Source organism: Hylobates moloch, unplaced genomic scaffold (genome assembly GCF_009828535.3).
Source record: "Hylobates moloch isolate HMO894 unplaced genomic scaffold, HMol_V3 SCAFFOLD_41, whole genome shotgun sequence".
In the NCBI taxonomy this organism is placed as follows: domain Eukaryota; kingdom Metazoa; phylum Chordata; class Mammalia; order Primates; family Hylobatidae; genus Hylobates; species Hylobates moloch.
In genome coordinates, this window is record NW_026652316.1 from 473,416 (window position 1) to 489,697 (window position 16,282).

The following is a 16,282-nucleotide window of genomic DNA, read 5'->3' on the forward strand; positions in this document are numbered from 1 at the left end:
TTTTTTTTTTTTTTTTTTTTTTGAGACAAAGTCTTGCTTTGTCGCCCAGGATGGAGTGCAGTGGTGCGATCTCAGCTCACTGCAACCTCCCCTTCCCAGGTTCAAGCGATTCTTCTGCCTCAGCCTCCCGAGTAGCTGGGACTACAGGCGCCCGCCACCACACCTGGCTAATTTTTGTATTTTTAGTAGAGATGGGGTCTCACCATATTGACCAGGCTGGTCTCGAACTCCTGACCTTGTGATTCGCTGGCCTTGGCCTGTTTTAAATCTTATTGGGTCATTCTGATTACTAGTCAGGAAAAGAGGAAGAACAGGGTTTGGAGCCAGTCTTGTCCAGCTGTTTGACCATGTGACATGGCAGCCGTCATAATTGTTTTACTTTTTCTTTTTTTCTGTTTTTTTTTTTTTTTTTTTTTTTTTTGAGAGTATCACTCTGTTGCCCAGGCTGGAGTGCAATGGTGCCATCTTGGCTCACTGCAACCTCCACCTCCCGGGTTCAAGTGATTCTCCTGCCTCAGTCTACTGAGTAGCTGGGACTACAGGTGCGTGCCACCACGCCCAGCTAATTTTTTGGATTTTTAGTAGAGACGGGGTTTCACCGTGTTAGCCAGGATGGTCTTGATATCCTGACCTCGTGATCCGCTTGCCTTGGCCCCCCAAAGTGCTGGGATTACACACGTGAGCTACCATGCCCGGGCCATCATAATTGTGTTTCTTTTAGCTGAAGGTTTCAAACTGTTGAAATGCAAATCACGATTTAAGTTATACCTTTATGTAAGCAGACTTTCCTTAGGTGGTTCTTGACCATGGCTATACATGATATTTACCTGGGACCTTAAAAAAATGCCAGTGTTATCCAGGCAGGTGGCTCCTGCCTGTAATCCCAGCTACTCAGGAGGCTGAGGCAGGAGAATTGCTTGAGCTCAGGAGTTCGGGACTATCCTAGGCAATACAGTGAGACCTCATTGCGAAGAAAACAACAACAAAAAAACTGGCTGGGTGTGGTGGCTTGTGCCTGTAGTACCAGCTGCTCAGGAAGCTGAAGTGGGAGAACTGCTTGAGCTCACGGCTGTGGTGAGCTATGATCACGCCACTGCACTACAGCCTGGGTGACAGGGCGAGATACCATCTCAAAAAAAAAAAAAAGAAGCCAGGCATGTGGCTCATGCCTGTAATCCCAGCACTGTGGGAGGCCAAGGCAGGTGGGTTACTTGAGTCCAGGAATTCGAGACCAGCCCAGGCAACATGGTGAAATCCCATCTCTACAAAATATACAAAAATTAGCCAGGCGTGGTGGCATGCACCTGTAATCCCAGCCGAGGCAGGAGGATCACTTGAGCCTGGGAGGCAGAGGTTGCAGTGAGCTGAGATCATGCCACTGCACTCCAGCCTGGGTGACAGAGTGAGACCATGTCTTAAAAAAACAAACAAAAAAAAATGCTGGGTGCCGTGGCTCACGCCTATAATCCTAGCACTTTAGGAGGATTGCCTGAGCCCAGGAATCTGAGACCAGCCTGGGCAACCTAGGGAGACCTTGTACCTACAAAAATAAAAATAAGAAAATTAGCCAGGCATGATAGCACACACCTGTGATCCCAGCCACTCTGAAGGCTGAAGTGGGAGGGTCACTTGAGCCTGTGATCACACTACTGCACTCCAGCCTAGGCGACAGAGAGAGGCTGTGTCTCAAAAAAAATGAACAAACAAAAAAAAAATCCAAGAATTTCTCTTCTAGGTCTTTTTGTAAGAGCAGTTTCAGATGAGGGGGAAAAGAGAAAAGCAGCAAAAACTACTACCAAAAAGGAAGAAAAAGGCCTAAACAGGAAACACAGGAAATTGAAGATAAACTTGGCCTTGCTACAATTCTGAATTGGACTAGCCTTGACTAGAAGTAACTTAAATAAATATTTTTCCTCTAAATTAGGATATACTTCCATAAATAAACGTAGCAGACTCAAAATGACAATCTTGACAATAAACTATGTAAGAAAGATCAGAGAATTCAAATTTATTTTGAAATTCCTAGCAACCTTCTCCCCAGTGAAGATACACAGACATACACATTTTATGTCAAAACGAATATGCTTGGGGACTCCTTCTATTAGCTTACACCCAAAGCCTATAATTGCATTTCTGTATTTTAAAACCTATTATCTTACCTTTCTAATGGTTGCGACACATATTGTAGAAAGATTTAATGGGTCTATAGCTTCCAATTTCATTCCTTCCTTGAACCATTCCCCACTCTGGTCTACTTCTTTTACCTAAAGAATTATATGAAAGCACATCTACTGTTACAAATGTTGTTATTTTAATAATCAAAATATTACCAATGTGAAAAGATTCACCAGGTGCCTTCTCCTACCTACCTAATATTATAACTCAAACTTCCATTAAGGTTTAGAGAGAATTCAGACAAATAGAATTTAAGAATAATTATAATAAAGAGTTGTGACACCTATGAATTTACAAGGTCTTAATTCTTTTAAGTGAACATATGTAATTGTGATTTCCGTAATTTTAGGAAAAAACCCACAACCCTCTTTCAAACCTAATTTACAAATGAGGGTTCTTATAAAAACTTCTTACCTTAGCAAATAAATGTGGTGGTGTATCAAAATGTCCATCCTGTTTCTTTGTAATATCTACAAGGAAAAGTTACACACTAATCTGTCAGCATTTGTGAGAAGACCAAAAACCACGTTCTTTGAAGGCTTCAAACTCACAAAGTATGTCATACTATAAAACACGGCAAAGACATGCCTTCTACATTTGGGGTGAATATTCCTTAATAGTCTATTCTCTCTTCAGGGTACATGTGCATATATGCTTTTAAATATATTCAGCCAACTTTAATGCTCATAATTTTAATGTAATTCCCTAGTTAGAAAATTATAACTTTAGAAGCATGTTTTCATGTGCTTAGTATTAAGTCTAACCACATTTAATCTTGCTATTTTGATTAAAATTGAATGGAAAGGGAAAGGTATCTTTAGATCTTTCAAATGGGCTGAATAATAAAAGAAAGAAACAATTGTAGTTGTGACCAAAAGTTCCTTCTTTTGGAGAACAAGTGGAAGGAATATAAAAAAATTTATTAGGACACTAATATGGTATGAACCTTCACTAATTAAGGTAGAAGAAGCAGCCCAAACAACTAGAATGCTATTTTTCATCTATGCAATTCTGCAGAGAAAAATAACCAACTAGTATAATCAGCCTCAATGATGCTTTTGACAGGAGTTCTTGTGATAGGTGCTTACCAGATCTTTTGAATCGATGACCTATGCTTCGAGACCAACCAATATGATGTATTAATGGGCTGTGCATATGGCACCAGAAGTCATCTGTTCTATCTTCGCTTTCTTCATACACTAGTCTTAATCTTCCTCCAATTACACTTTCCACCACTGCTACTCGTGTTCGACACAAATGCCTCTTGTCAACCACTTCTACTCTCATGCAAGGTTTGAAAGGATACTGCATACTCTCTGAAACCTTAAAAGCATACAAAAAAAAACTGCTCGAAATTCATGACAAAGGTCTACAAGAAATTTTCGTATTATACTGTAAAAAATACTGAACGCACTTGAAATGTAACACAGATCATCTGGTTCACAAAATTAAACCAATTCCTTAAAAATGTTCTCTGTTACCCTTGTTTTCTAGAGCTCTTCAGTCTTTATAGGATCCTGTTTTTACCTTTTGTGAGAAATCAGGAGGCAGTGTTTTGGCACCAGTAAGTCGTTTCACTAGAAAAGCTTTCCAGTTTGTATATTTATGCTGAATAGCTAAAATAGAAGAAATAACCAGTTATACTTTGGCAAAAAAGAACTGCTTCATAAATTATTTGTTAAAAAAGTAACAAATTTCCTTGCAAAGCCAGGCTATTAACATTCTGAAAACTAACAAATATAGAGAAAGCGAGTATACGCCTTGCCAGCAAAAAGCTGCTTGACACCAAAAAAACTATTTTCTTTTTTTTTTTTGAGATGGAGTCTCGCTCTGTCGCCCAGGCTGGAGTGCAGTGGCGTGATCTTGGCTCACTGCAACCTCTATCTCCCCGGTTCAAGCGATTCTTCTGCCTCAGCCTCCTGAGTACAGGCACACACCACCATGCCCAGCTAGGAAGTCGAGATGGGGTTTCGCCATGTTGGTCAGGCTGGTCTCAAACTCCTGACCTCAAGTGATCCAACTGCCTTGGCCTCCCAAAGTGCTGGGATTACAGGTGTGAGCGACCGTGCCCGGCCTTTAATTTCCATATTACTCTAACATTACTATGTGTAAAATAGCATTAAAGTACACATATAAAAAATTACGGTAAGGGTAAATAAACTACTTACTTCTAGGAGGAACAAGAGGTTTTCCGCTGGCTGCACACCAACCAACTGGATGGATATCAGAACCACATATATTGCACCAGAAGTCCAGACCAGAGTCATTTTCAAATCCTTCATATCTTAAAAGGGCATTGTAACCTGAAACCCAGAAATAAATCACTACATAGTAAGAAAATAAAATTAAATAAAACAATACAGCATCTGATAGCAGTTGTCAAACTAGTGTCTATCTGCAGTACAATCACCTGCAAGGTTTGTTAACAGGCAGATGGCTGGGTCCCACTCCAGAGATTCTGATCTCATAGATCTTGGGTGGAACTGAGAACATGCCTTTTTCACAAGTGCCCAGGTGATGCCGCTGCTGCTGGTCTATGGACCAAACTTTGAGAACCATTTGTTCAGTGCAAACAGTTCAGCTGTTTTCAGAGCATGGCATCCTTACGTGTATTTCAGTTGTACCCATAATTTCTTTTTCTTTTCTTTTTTCAGATGGAGTCTTGCTCTGTTGCCTAGACTGGAGTGCAGTGGCGCTACCTTGCCGTACTACAACCTTGGCCTCCTGGGTTCAAGCGATTCACCTGCCTCAGCCTCCTGAGTAGCTGGGATTACAGGCATATATATGTAATTTTACATATATATATTTATGTATAAGCATATAAACATATAACAATATATATTATATATTTATTTATATGATATATAATTATATATATAGATTTTATGAAGACAGGGTCTTGCTCTATCGCCCAGGCTGGAGTGCAGTGGTGTGATCTTGGCTCACTGCAACCTTTGCCTCCTGGGTTCAAGTGATTCACCTGCCTCAGCCTCCTGAGTAGCTGGGATTACAGGCGTGTGCCACCATGCCCAGCTAATTTTTGTATTTTGTAGAGATGGGGTTTCACCATGTTGGCCAGGCTAGTCTCGAACTCTCAACCCCAGGTGATCTGCCTGCCTTGGCCTCCCAAAGTGCTGGGATTACAGGCATGAGCCACTGCGCCTGGCCTTGAAATATATTTCAAAGAAACTGCTTTATCCAGCTGCTTAGGTGGCCAATTACTCCTGGGTAATTTGAATGTGGCTACTTTAAGAATCTAAATTTTTCTGTCGTATGTATTTAGAAATAAGATTTGAATATGCCAGGTAAAAAGTTTAATAAACACAAAGAAAATTATGTAAAATGAGTTAAAAATTGTATGTCCTAGGCAAATAGGAAGGCTTATTCTTGGAAAGTACAAAAAATAGGTAAAATATCCTATTTATAATTTTATAAGCTTTATGTTGATAAAAGATTACGATTTAATTTAAGGCCTTTAATGAAACAGAAAAAGGCCAATATATGTGTATTTCAGGTTAGGAGACAAGTTCAGTCAGCATTTTCATGTCTGTGAAAATTTATAGCCTTAAATGTTCAGTTTTAAAATTCAGTAATATCTCAGAACAATTTATGAGTTTGCTAATTACTGCTGAACTCTAGCTTCTGGTTAACATTAGGCTCACTTCTACAATGGCATTAAAGTGGCTTAAAAGAAGATACATGATGCAGTTAGATAAAAGAGAAATGCAAAATCGGAGATAGAAGGCAGAAGTAATTTTTGGATAGTAAATGCACTGATCTTAAGAGCTATTTAAATGTAACTAACTTAAACACTCAGGGCAAAAATAATACGCTGTTGTTTTAAACTACAGTGTACAGAATAATACAAGCATTTAGTGAATGCTTATACAGCCGGGAAAATGTTTCAAGAAAAAGATGGGGAGTTGACCTGGGTAGTAGTACAGCTCAGTACAGAGATGGGACACTCTTGCAAGAGTAACCCAAGGCACAGAGGTGACAAAAACATGCTGTATGGAGGGGAGAGGGAGACTGGCCTCATCACAATAGATCATTTATGCTGGAGAACTACAATACATCTGGCATGTGGTATATGGTGCAACTCCTCAATAGCCATAAATGCTGGCCATCTTGATCCTTTAAGTACAAAGACGCCATAAAAGATGCTCGAACAGAAAAATAAAATTAAAATAATTTTTAGGTAAATTAAGACAATTAGCAGTACACAACAGAGCAGTCTACAGTGTGTTTTGAGGAGAATGCTGGAAATAAAACTAGAGAGAGTAGGAGGAGTTAAAAATCTGTCACAGTAGTAACTGAAGACAACTTTTCTTACGAGTGGCTGCCTGCCTCTCCTCCACACTGCCCTACTACACTACTCACTGAGTACCTTGTCATATTAATGCCTGGTAGTAGTCAACATCTGGCTGATGTGAACATGCTGGAAAAAATACAAGTCTTATACTTCTGGACATCATCCTTTGTCCACATTGTCTACCATAGTAGATTCCTAACATGTTTATTTCATGAGCAGTAAAGGGCTTGGTATGGTGGAGGCAGTGGGAATAAAGAGAAAGGAAGAATCCAAGAGATACGAAATTATCAACACTTGCATAGATTTCGTATTAAGGTTCTTACCACTTTATTTTTATCTTTTTTAAATGGAGAATGGGGCTCGCTATTTTGCCCAGGTGGGTCTTGAACTCCTAGGCTCAAGCTATCCTCCCACCTCTGCCTCCCTAAAAGCTGGGATTACAGGCATGAGTCACTGTGGCCAGCTCTTACCACTTTTTTTAGTACCTCAACTTTTGTTACTTTTCAAAGTAACATATATATTATGGCCTATATATCTGGTCTATTGCTGGATTATTTTTATGGCTGTGACCTAAGAATTACTTTTACATTTTTAATGGTTGAAAAGAAAAAAAGGGTATTTCATGATACGTAACAATTACATGAAATTCAATTTTCCTGTAAATAAAGGTCTACTGGAACACAATCATGTCCATTTGTTTATGTATTGCTAAGGGTGCTTTCATGCTATAATGATAGAGTCGGATAGCTGTGACAGAGATCATATGAACTGCAAAGTTGAAAATATTTGTTTGGCTTTTCACAGAAAACAATTTGCCAACCCCTGCCCCATATCATAACATATTTTTTATTTGGCAATACTTGCAAAATTTATAAACATGCTTTTTTACGAAAGGTTACAAGGATCTCTGCATTTTCTACTAAATTGTTATTCATGCTTTTCACCTGCTAATTTTACTATTCCAGCAATCCAGAAGACTTTGGTAGGTAGGCTGCAGTCTGTATTGGGAACTTCTACTCTCACATTTTCTGAGATATCACCCCAGCAGGTCCCCATAGGTGCCTGTCATATAAAAATCATTAAATTATTGTCTTATTAACATAAAGCCTAAAACATATCAATGAAAATTAAGCATTACCATCAATAATAGGAATATTAAACTAAAAATGTCATTTTAATTCCATTTGCTTCATAGAATTCTATATGGAAAAAGCCAGTTTCAGGGACAAACAAGATAAAGAGAGAATTCACATATATTAGACTAGATTCATGTTGACTTCAAAATTTGATACTGTCCTAAGATTTAAGCAGTGATTTTTCTATGAGTGGAATTACAAACTCAATAGCAGATTTAATACGATTAAACTGATTTAAGAAATTTATTAATTTTAATATGTACTGAATGAATACACTTTACCCTAATTTCTAATTTTAAAAGATCTGGACAAAGAGCAGAAAGAAAAACAATTCCAATCAGTAATGTGGTTTCCAACAACATGAATAAGAGAAATGAAAATTTTCAATTTAAATTAAATTCATAGAATATAAATCTAGTCCACAAAGATGGACATGAGGGGAAAGCACTGGATAAAGTTATTAAGAAGGTGGAGTTGAAGAGTTTTGGAGATGAGTACCATGGTAAACTATTTAAATTATTATTTCAAAATTTCTCATGTAGAAATTACTATGAAGAGAAAACTTCCAATGTTAGAACTGGTAATCACTAGCCTCTCACAGCAAATGGTTAAGATGGGGACTCGGAAAATCAATTAAATGAGCATCATGAAGGGATTTTCCGAAATCTAACAGATGTTCCCAAAGTACTGTTTCCATTATATTTTAATCTTTAAAACTCAAGGCAATTCACAATTACTTGGAACTTATGCAATGGTAAATTAAATCAAATAAGCAAACTTAAGAATATAAATGCTGATAATACTAAACAGTTTGTGTTGCTCTGGACAATCCGTTCCTCATTAAATTTAGAACCTTGATCATAAAGAAAAGGATTATGTGAGGTTATAAAAGACTTGATAGTATGAACAAATCAGGAAAAACCAAAATAGCCTCAAAACTCAAAGATGAGCAAAGATATCTAGGAGTTACATGAACTAGCCAATTTGAACATTAGGCAAATGTCCTCATGCAAGGCCCCTCCTACTTTGGTGGATGCTCACCCAACAGGAGGATTAGCCTAAAACAATATTCAACCCCGACCCTCTCAGTAGTTTCTGGAATTTCTGAAGGAGAGGAAGAGAATGTCAAATACCGAAGTTGGATAAGTCTAGAAACCAAAGACAGAATCAATTAATGGCTACTGGCTTAAGTAGTAAGCAATGAGTTTACCTCAGTAACTTGGAGAAATGGACTAGCTCAACTATTCGCGGTTCTGGAAGGGTACATATAACTACCTCCCCGACTTGTGCAAAAAATAATGCATTCACTGTGACTATCTCTTCTTTAAACTGAAAGACTGGACTCTTCAGGTTCTGCTATCTTTCCCCTATATCACTCTAGACTGTAGGGCCATCCCTATTGCCAGCAGATATGATCAAAAAAGGAGAAACTAGAAGGAAGACAGGTAACACAGAATAAGCTAACACGTATTACACAAAGATCATGGATTCATTTCTGTGAGGATGTACCAATTCGAGCAGACGGATGCAGTTAACTGAATGCAGTGCAGCATCCATCCCTCTTTGTCTTGTTAACAAATCTGTGAATTGGGTTTATTTTTCACTGAGAAGAAAGAGGCATGCTTATGCTAATGAGCTGGGGGTCAGGTTGGCACACTGGTAAGTAAGTTTGGCATACAGTACTCCCTTCTGAGCTAAATGTGTCACAGACTTTTATTTTTTTAAAGCCTTAACATTTGTTGGAAGAAAACTTTTAATACTATTTTATTAAAGAAAACAAAATGTCAATATGCTTGCTTAAAAAATAATGTTCACTTTGGTGGAGGATACTGTGTTTTGGTCCCTACAGTCTGGATTGGTATAGGAGAAAGTAGCAGAAAGTGACATTTGTTCTTGCCTGTAAGGTTGTGGTTCTGCTAGGCCCTCTTAAACCAATCCATATGGTTCATTCTAAGAAAAAAAATGAAGAAACAAAAACATCAACAAGAAAGAGCACCACGGTCATAGCATAGTATGTGCTCAATGTGTTGAAATAATATGGTAATTTCATAGATATGTCTGCCCTTTTGTTTAAAATGAATATTCTTAAGTGTGGAAGACTAAATGACCCAGGGCTTGACAGCCATCTTCGTCCAAGTCATCTGTCTTCTCTTGCTGGCAGGAGGGATACCTCTGAAAGTCTGGATTGGCATAGCATGAACTAGCAGAACCATAATTTACAGGTAACAACAAATTTACCTTCCAGACTCAGGACGCGAGGTCCACCTCAGGCTCCTCCCAAACAAGGAAGATCTGCTCCACCACTTCCTGCTCCAGGGCCACTCGTGAGGGCTATCTGGGAGCGATTCTCCTTCCCTGCAAGGTAAGCTGTCATCAGGTCCTGCAGGACATGGCCAAATCCAAATGCTGAGGGGTCCCCAACACAAATGTATGACAACCTCCACATGACTGTAAGAAAATAACTGGGTGGGAAGTCTTATTCGCTATACTTCAAGATCATTCCCAGATGGTCCAACAGCTCAGCTGGCTAGTGTTCAGACTCTCAGGGGGTTGATGCACTGCACACACGATACTTTATGGCAGAGATAGAGATTTCCCTCTGCAGAGCTGCCAACCAAGGATAACCATACAATCTTTAATATTAATCTATAAGTGGGCAGAGACAAGACCTGAGGTCGCATATAGGTAACCAAGAAGGAATACTTTATCCCAATGAGATGGCAAATGTACAAAAAGCCATCATCAATCAAAATGTCTTCAGACTAACAGGCAAAGTACATCTAGCAGAGGATGATGAGATATTATTTGGAAGGGGAGAAAACATTACAGAAAATTAAGTAGAAAGAAATGAGAGTTCCTAACTACTTACAGAATTTTCTGGTAGAAAGTAGAAAAAGAAAAAAAAAACTGTTCCCGCCTTCTCCATAAAGTCCACTCACCTTTTTTTTTTTTTTTTTTTTTTTTTTTGAGACAGATTCTCACTCTGTCGCCCAGGCTGGTGTGAAGTGGCGTGATCTCGGCTCACTGCAACCTCCGCCCCCTGGGTTCAAGCCATTCTCTTGCCTCAGCCTCCCGAGTAGCTGGGATTACAGGTGCGTGCCACCAAGCCTGGCTAATTTTTGTATTTTTAGTTTTGCCATGTTGGCCAGGCTGTTCTTTAACTTGTGACCTCAGATGATCTGCCCGCCTCAGCCTCCCAAAGTGCTGGGATTACAGGCATGAGCCACTGTGCCTGTCCTCCACTCACCTTTTGATTTGATACCAGAATCTATCTTTTGGGGTGGTGGTAGCAGGCAGATGGGGAGTTCAAGGACAGGACAGAAAGGAAAATGGGATGTCTAGGGTGGAAGTAAGATTAAGGCTGAGATAATGCTATGCATATGTAAAAAGACAGGAAGCACTAGTTACTAATCTGAAAGGCGGCCGGGTGTGGTGGCTCATGCCTGCAATGCCAGCACTTTGGGAGGCCGAGGCAGGTGGATCACCTGAGGTCAGGAGTTCAAGAGCAGCCTGGCCAACATGGAGAAATCCTGTCGCTATTAAAAATACAAAAATTAGCTGGGTGTAGGGGCACATGCCTGTAGTTCTAGCTACTTGGGAGGCTGAGGCAGGAGAATCACTTGAACCCAGGAGGCAGAGGCTGCAGTGAGCCAAGATTGTGCTACTGCACTCAGGCCTGGTGACAGAGCAAGACTCTGTCTCAAAACAACAACAACAAAATGCATAAAACTGTCCATAATTTTTTTAAAAAAACCATATTAAACCAATATCACTAAAGAATTGGCACGGTGGGCCGGGCGCGGTGCCTCACGCCTGTAATCCCAGCACTTCAGGAGGCCGAGGCGGGTGGATCACGAGGTCAGGAGATCGAGACCATCCTGGCTAACATGGTGAAACCCCGTCTCTACTAAAAATACAAAAAATTAGCCGGGCGTGGTGGCGGGCACCTATAGTCCCAGCCACTTGGGAGGCTGAGGCAGGAGAATGGTGTGAACCCGGGAGGCGGAGCTTGCAGTGAGCCGAGATTGCGCCACTGCAGTCCGGCTGGGCGACACAGCAAGACTCCATCTCAAAAAAAAAAAAAGAATTGGCATGGTGTGGTGGTTCACGCCAAGCACTTTGGGAGGCCAAGGTGGGCAGATCACTTGATGCCAGGAGTTCAAGACCAGCCTGACCAACAAGGCGAAACCCTGTCTCTACCCAAAATACAAAAATTAGCCGGGTGTGGTGGCACGCACCTGTAGTCCCAGCTAGTCAGGAGGCTGAGGCATGAGAACTGCTTGAACCCAGGAGGTGAAGTTTGCAGTGAGCCAAGATGGCACCATTACACTCCAGCCTGGGTGACAGAGCAAGATTACATCTCAGAAAAAAAAAAAAAAGAAAAAAAAATTTTAAGTTAGGCTTTCTTTAAAACAACGGAAAGACAGGGCCAGGCATGATGGCTCATGCCTGTAATCCCAGTACTCTGGGAGGCCAAGGTGGGAGGATTGCTTGTACCCAGCAGTTTGCAACAGCCTGGGCAACATGGCGAAACCCCGTCTTTACTAAAAATAGAAAAAAATTAATACAAAAAATTATCTGGGCATGGTGGTATGGTGCCTGTAGCCCCACCTACTTGTGAGGCTGAGGTGGGAGAGTCACCTGAGCCCAAGAAGTCAAGGCTGCAGTGAGCTGTAATCGTGCTACTGGACTCTAGCCTGGGCGACAGGAGTGAGACTGTTTTTCTTAAAAAAAAAAAAAAAAAAAGACAAGACAGGTGATGTTTATTATGTTAGAGTCCACTGCTTTCCTGCAGAGAATTTATTTCATGGCAACACTCAGACTAGCTAACTGAGATGGAGCACTAACAAGTGACAGAAACTAATTTAAGTTTTATTTCCATTGGAAGGAAAATCCTGCAATCTGGAATGTTACATTGAAGATTTTAACTTTAGTTAAAATGGAGACGAAGTAATATGATTTATTTCTAACCTTTAATAGAGTCCTGTGTGTGGGGTCGCGACTAGGGAAAAAAAATGACTCTACTTGAAAAATATTTTACTAATAAGCACATAACTGAGAAACAGATAATGAGTTTTACTATAAACTATTGCTACTGTACATACACAAAAGGGCTTTTATTTTTCTTTCCTTAAAACCTAAAAGTATATGTGATATGCACTGCAAAAAAACATGGTAACTTTACCCCTTCAAAAAAGCTGACATACATATAGGTCAGGCAAAAGAAAGAGGATTAGAGTATGTCATGTAAGTAACAAGAGGGTATCTGTGGAGGCAGAATGAAGAAGTATGTCGCCGGGCGCTGTGGCTCACACCTGTAATCCAGCACTTCCGGAGGCCAAGGTGGACAGATCACAAGGTCAGGAGTTCGAGACCAGCCTGACCAACATGGTGAAACCTTGTCTCTACTAAAAATACAAAAATTAGCCGAGTGTGGTTGCGTAGGCCTGTAATCCCAGCTACTCAGGAGGCTGAGGCAGGAGAATCGACTGAACCTGGGAAACAGGTTGCAGTGAGTCGAGATCACACCACTGCACTCCAGTCTGACTGAAAGAGTAAGACTCTGTCTCAAAAAAAAAAAAGAAAAGAAAAGAAAAGAAAAAGTATGATAAACTCAGCTGAAAAGTTTCTGCATATATGTGTACAAAAGACTTTTTTTTTTTTTTGGTACAAACTACAACTGTATTTGAGGGAGAAAATGGGATGATTTCAACATTTCTGATCTTAGTAAAGACAGCATCAATAAGATATGAGATTATTAGTTTAGGTACCAAACAGAAGAAATCTGAAGTCTGTAAATATATAACTGAAAGAAGACGACTTTATGTACATTTATACATTTTAGCCTGTGCTACAATACTTAGGAAAAAAAAGTTTTACTTGATTTCACATGGCAAATAATGGGAAATAGAAGTGCTTCAATTTAAAGTCTTTAAGTAATTAAAAAATAATGAAGAGCGCTTAATTTATTTATTTTTGAGACGGAATTTTGCTCTTATTGCCCAGGCTCAAGTGCAGTGGCGCAATCTCGGCTCACTGCAACCTCCACCTTCCGGTTTCAGGCAATTCTCCTGCCTCAGCCTCCCAAGTCTAGCTAATTTTTTTTCTATTTTTAGTAGAGACGGGGTTTCACCATGTTGGTCAGGCTGGTCTTGAACTGCTGACCTCGTCATCCGCCTGCCTCGGCCTCCCAAAGTGCTGGGATTACAGGCGTGAGCCACCGTGCCTGGCCTGAAGAGTGTTTATTTTTATTTATTTTTTGAGACAGTGTCTCATTCTGTCACCTAGGCTGGAGTGCAGTGGTACGATCAGGGCTAACTGCAGCCCTGACCTCCTGGGCTCAAGCAATCCTTCTCCTTCAGCCTCCTGAGTAGCTGGGACTACAGGCATGTGCCACCATGACCAGCTAATTTTTTTGTAGAAATGAGGTCTCACTATGTTGCCCATGCTGGTCTCAAACTCCTGGGCTCAACTGATCCTCCTGCCTTGGCCTCCCAAAATGCTGGGATTACAGGCGTGAGCCACTGCTCTTGGCTAGAGTGTTTTAAAGCCGAATGTTCTGAATACACAGACATCAACTGAAGGCTCTGCTGGGTTAAAGTTAAATTACTAATAGAAAATAATCTGTGAATTTCTTTGATCTATACATTGCACCTAACTGGCATATAATACTGTATTACTATTTTGGAGATTTTTCCACCATTAGGATAGATATGGATACTGCTCTTAGGGGCTTAATTAAAAAGCACATAAAAAAAAAAAAAAGACTTGCATTATGAAAAATGGGTTAAAGCCCAAAGCTGAAAATTATAGTCCAGCTACTCAACAAAGTAGCAAGTATTCTTCATTTATAAGAGATGGACTAGCTGAACCAGATGATTTTAAAGATGCCTTCTAGCTTTGTGACCATATGATTTAGGATTAATTAAAAGTGATATTACCTAATTTTAGTGGTTTCCAGCCTCAGGAACTGCCAATGATGGGGTGTTCAAATGTCAGGAGCCAAGGCTCTGGCAGCAACACCCCATCTCTGCCAGAATAATCAATGCAGTTTCCTCTTATCCTGTGTTCTGAGGTCTAAGATTTTTGTTAGAGAAAAGGGGAATTCTTGCCAATGTATGGCAAGTAAAGAAAAGAAAAAAAAAAAAAGGGCAATTATGATGCTTAAATAAAAGGTCTGAAAAACTAACCCCTAGATACAATAAAAGACATATCAGCCAATCATAATATACAGATTTTTAAGTAGTATACGTGTGTGTGTATGTATATATATATATGTATAAACACATATATATACATACACACATATGTATATATATGCACATCATATATATATATATACACACACACATACACATACACACACACTTTTGTAGAGACAGGGTCTTGCTATGTTGACCAGGCTGGCCTCAAACTCCTGGCCTCAAGCCATCTTACTACCTTGGCCTCCCAAAGTGTTGGGATTACAGGTGTAAGCCATTGTGCCCAGCCTAAGTAGATATATTAAATGTCAACGGGGGCTTGATTTCCATTGCTGATTATAAAAAAAAAAATTGTCCAATACTGTTGTAATTGAGTGACCAGGGATAAGCCACTATGAATAGTTACAGGAATTATCAAAAAGGATATAGTCCTATGATGTACTCTGTAGAAAGTTCATTCTCAGAAGCTTACAGACAGACCATGGAAAGAAGAATTACATTCTTGAAATTCGATGATTTTAGAACTAATCACAATAATATCTATGTGCTGGAAAACAGAAAGTATTTATCTGGGATCCTTATTCTAGAAGAGGTTGGGTTAAGTTAAAGAAGCCAGGGCTCTGACAGCGTCCCCATCCCAATTCCTGATTCAATCACAACAGCTCTGCTTCCGTGTTACATGTTACACGCTGGGTGTTCTTTCACAAATTATGTTTGAAGAAGAATCCCCTACGAGCAGGAAAGGCTCCCGACTTGTACTCAAGTAGAAGAGAAGGCAGGTGTAGAGTCTGGAACAAAGAGGCCTTCCTGACTAATGAACCGGTTTCAGAGCAAGTGTCAAGTCTTAGAAGACTTTGATGATACAAGGCAGGATCTTGTACTCCTAGTAGCTCCTGACTATAGGTTTTCTAAAGACAAATCTAGTAACTCTCCTTAGAGACCCAGAAAACTGTTTTGGAGGGGACAACCAGGAAGAGTCAACTCTAAAGGACAAAATCAAGTGCAGCATGAAGTGTGGCCCCCTTAACAAAATGGCTTCAAATGAATACGCCAGTTAAGGCAAGAGAGCAAGCTCTTTGTACAAAAACATACCAAGGAATTACTAAGACAGATTTTTCCTGTTTGATAAGGAGAAGGCAGTACAGAGAGGTAAATGGAACAGGAAGGCACTGGGTCCACATAATTGAGAAACAGATGCCTCACTTCTGAGTGAGAAAGCAGAGGCTCCACATTCTTATCATTAATCATGTGGTAAGGTTAGCTGCTTGATTCCCTGATAGAAAATTTCAATCTCAAAAAAGGCAGAATTGAACAAAGTCAATCAACTTCATTATTACCACAGAGATATCCTCATAAATAACTTTAATATGGTATAACAATTCAAAGATTTGGACAGAAAATAAAATATTATGCTTCTGGGGTTGAAATGCCATTCTTTTTAATACGCTGACTACTTA

At 39.9% G+C, this 16,282-nt stretch overlaps 1 protein-coding gene across 12 annotated transcripts in view; it reads right to left on the minus strand.

Moving 5' to 3' along the window:
• The window catches only part of LOC116463552 (MBT domain-containing protein 1), an 85,525-nt gene that overhangs the window by 22,949 nt on the left and 46,294 nt on the right, over positions 1-16,282 (minus strand). For all 12 annotated transcript variants that reach the window (XR_004246713.2, XM_032146703.2, XM_032146701.2 and 9 more), the window contains 6 exons: positions 7,432-7,549; positions 4,344-4,478; positions 3,703-3,791; positions 3,264-3,498; positions 2,590-2,645; positions 2,160-2,264 (listed from right to left, as the gene is read on the minus strand). Coding sequence is in view for 11 of the 12 variants with exons in the window: in XM_032146703.2 (XP_032002594.1) it covers positions 2,160-2,264; positions 2,590-2,645; positions 3,264-3,498; positions 3,703-3,791; positions 4,344-4,478; positions 7,432-7,549 (738 nt within the window). In the remaining variant the exon portion in view is untranslated. The remainder of the gene's footprint in view (positions 1-2,159; positions 2,265-2,589; positions 2,646-3,263; positions 3,499-3,702; positions 3,792-4,343; positions 4,479-7,431; positions 7,550-16,282) is intronic.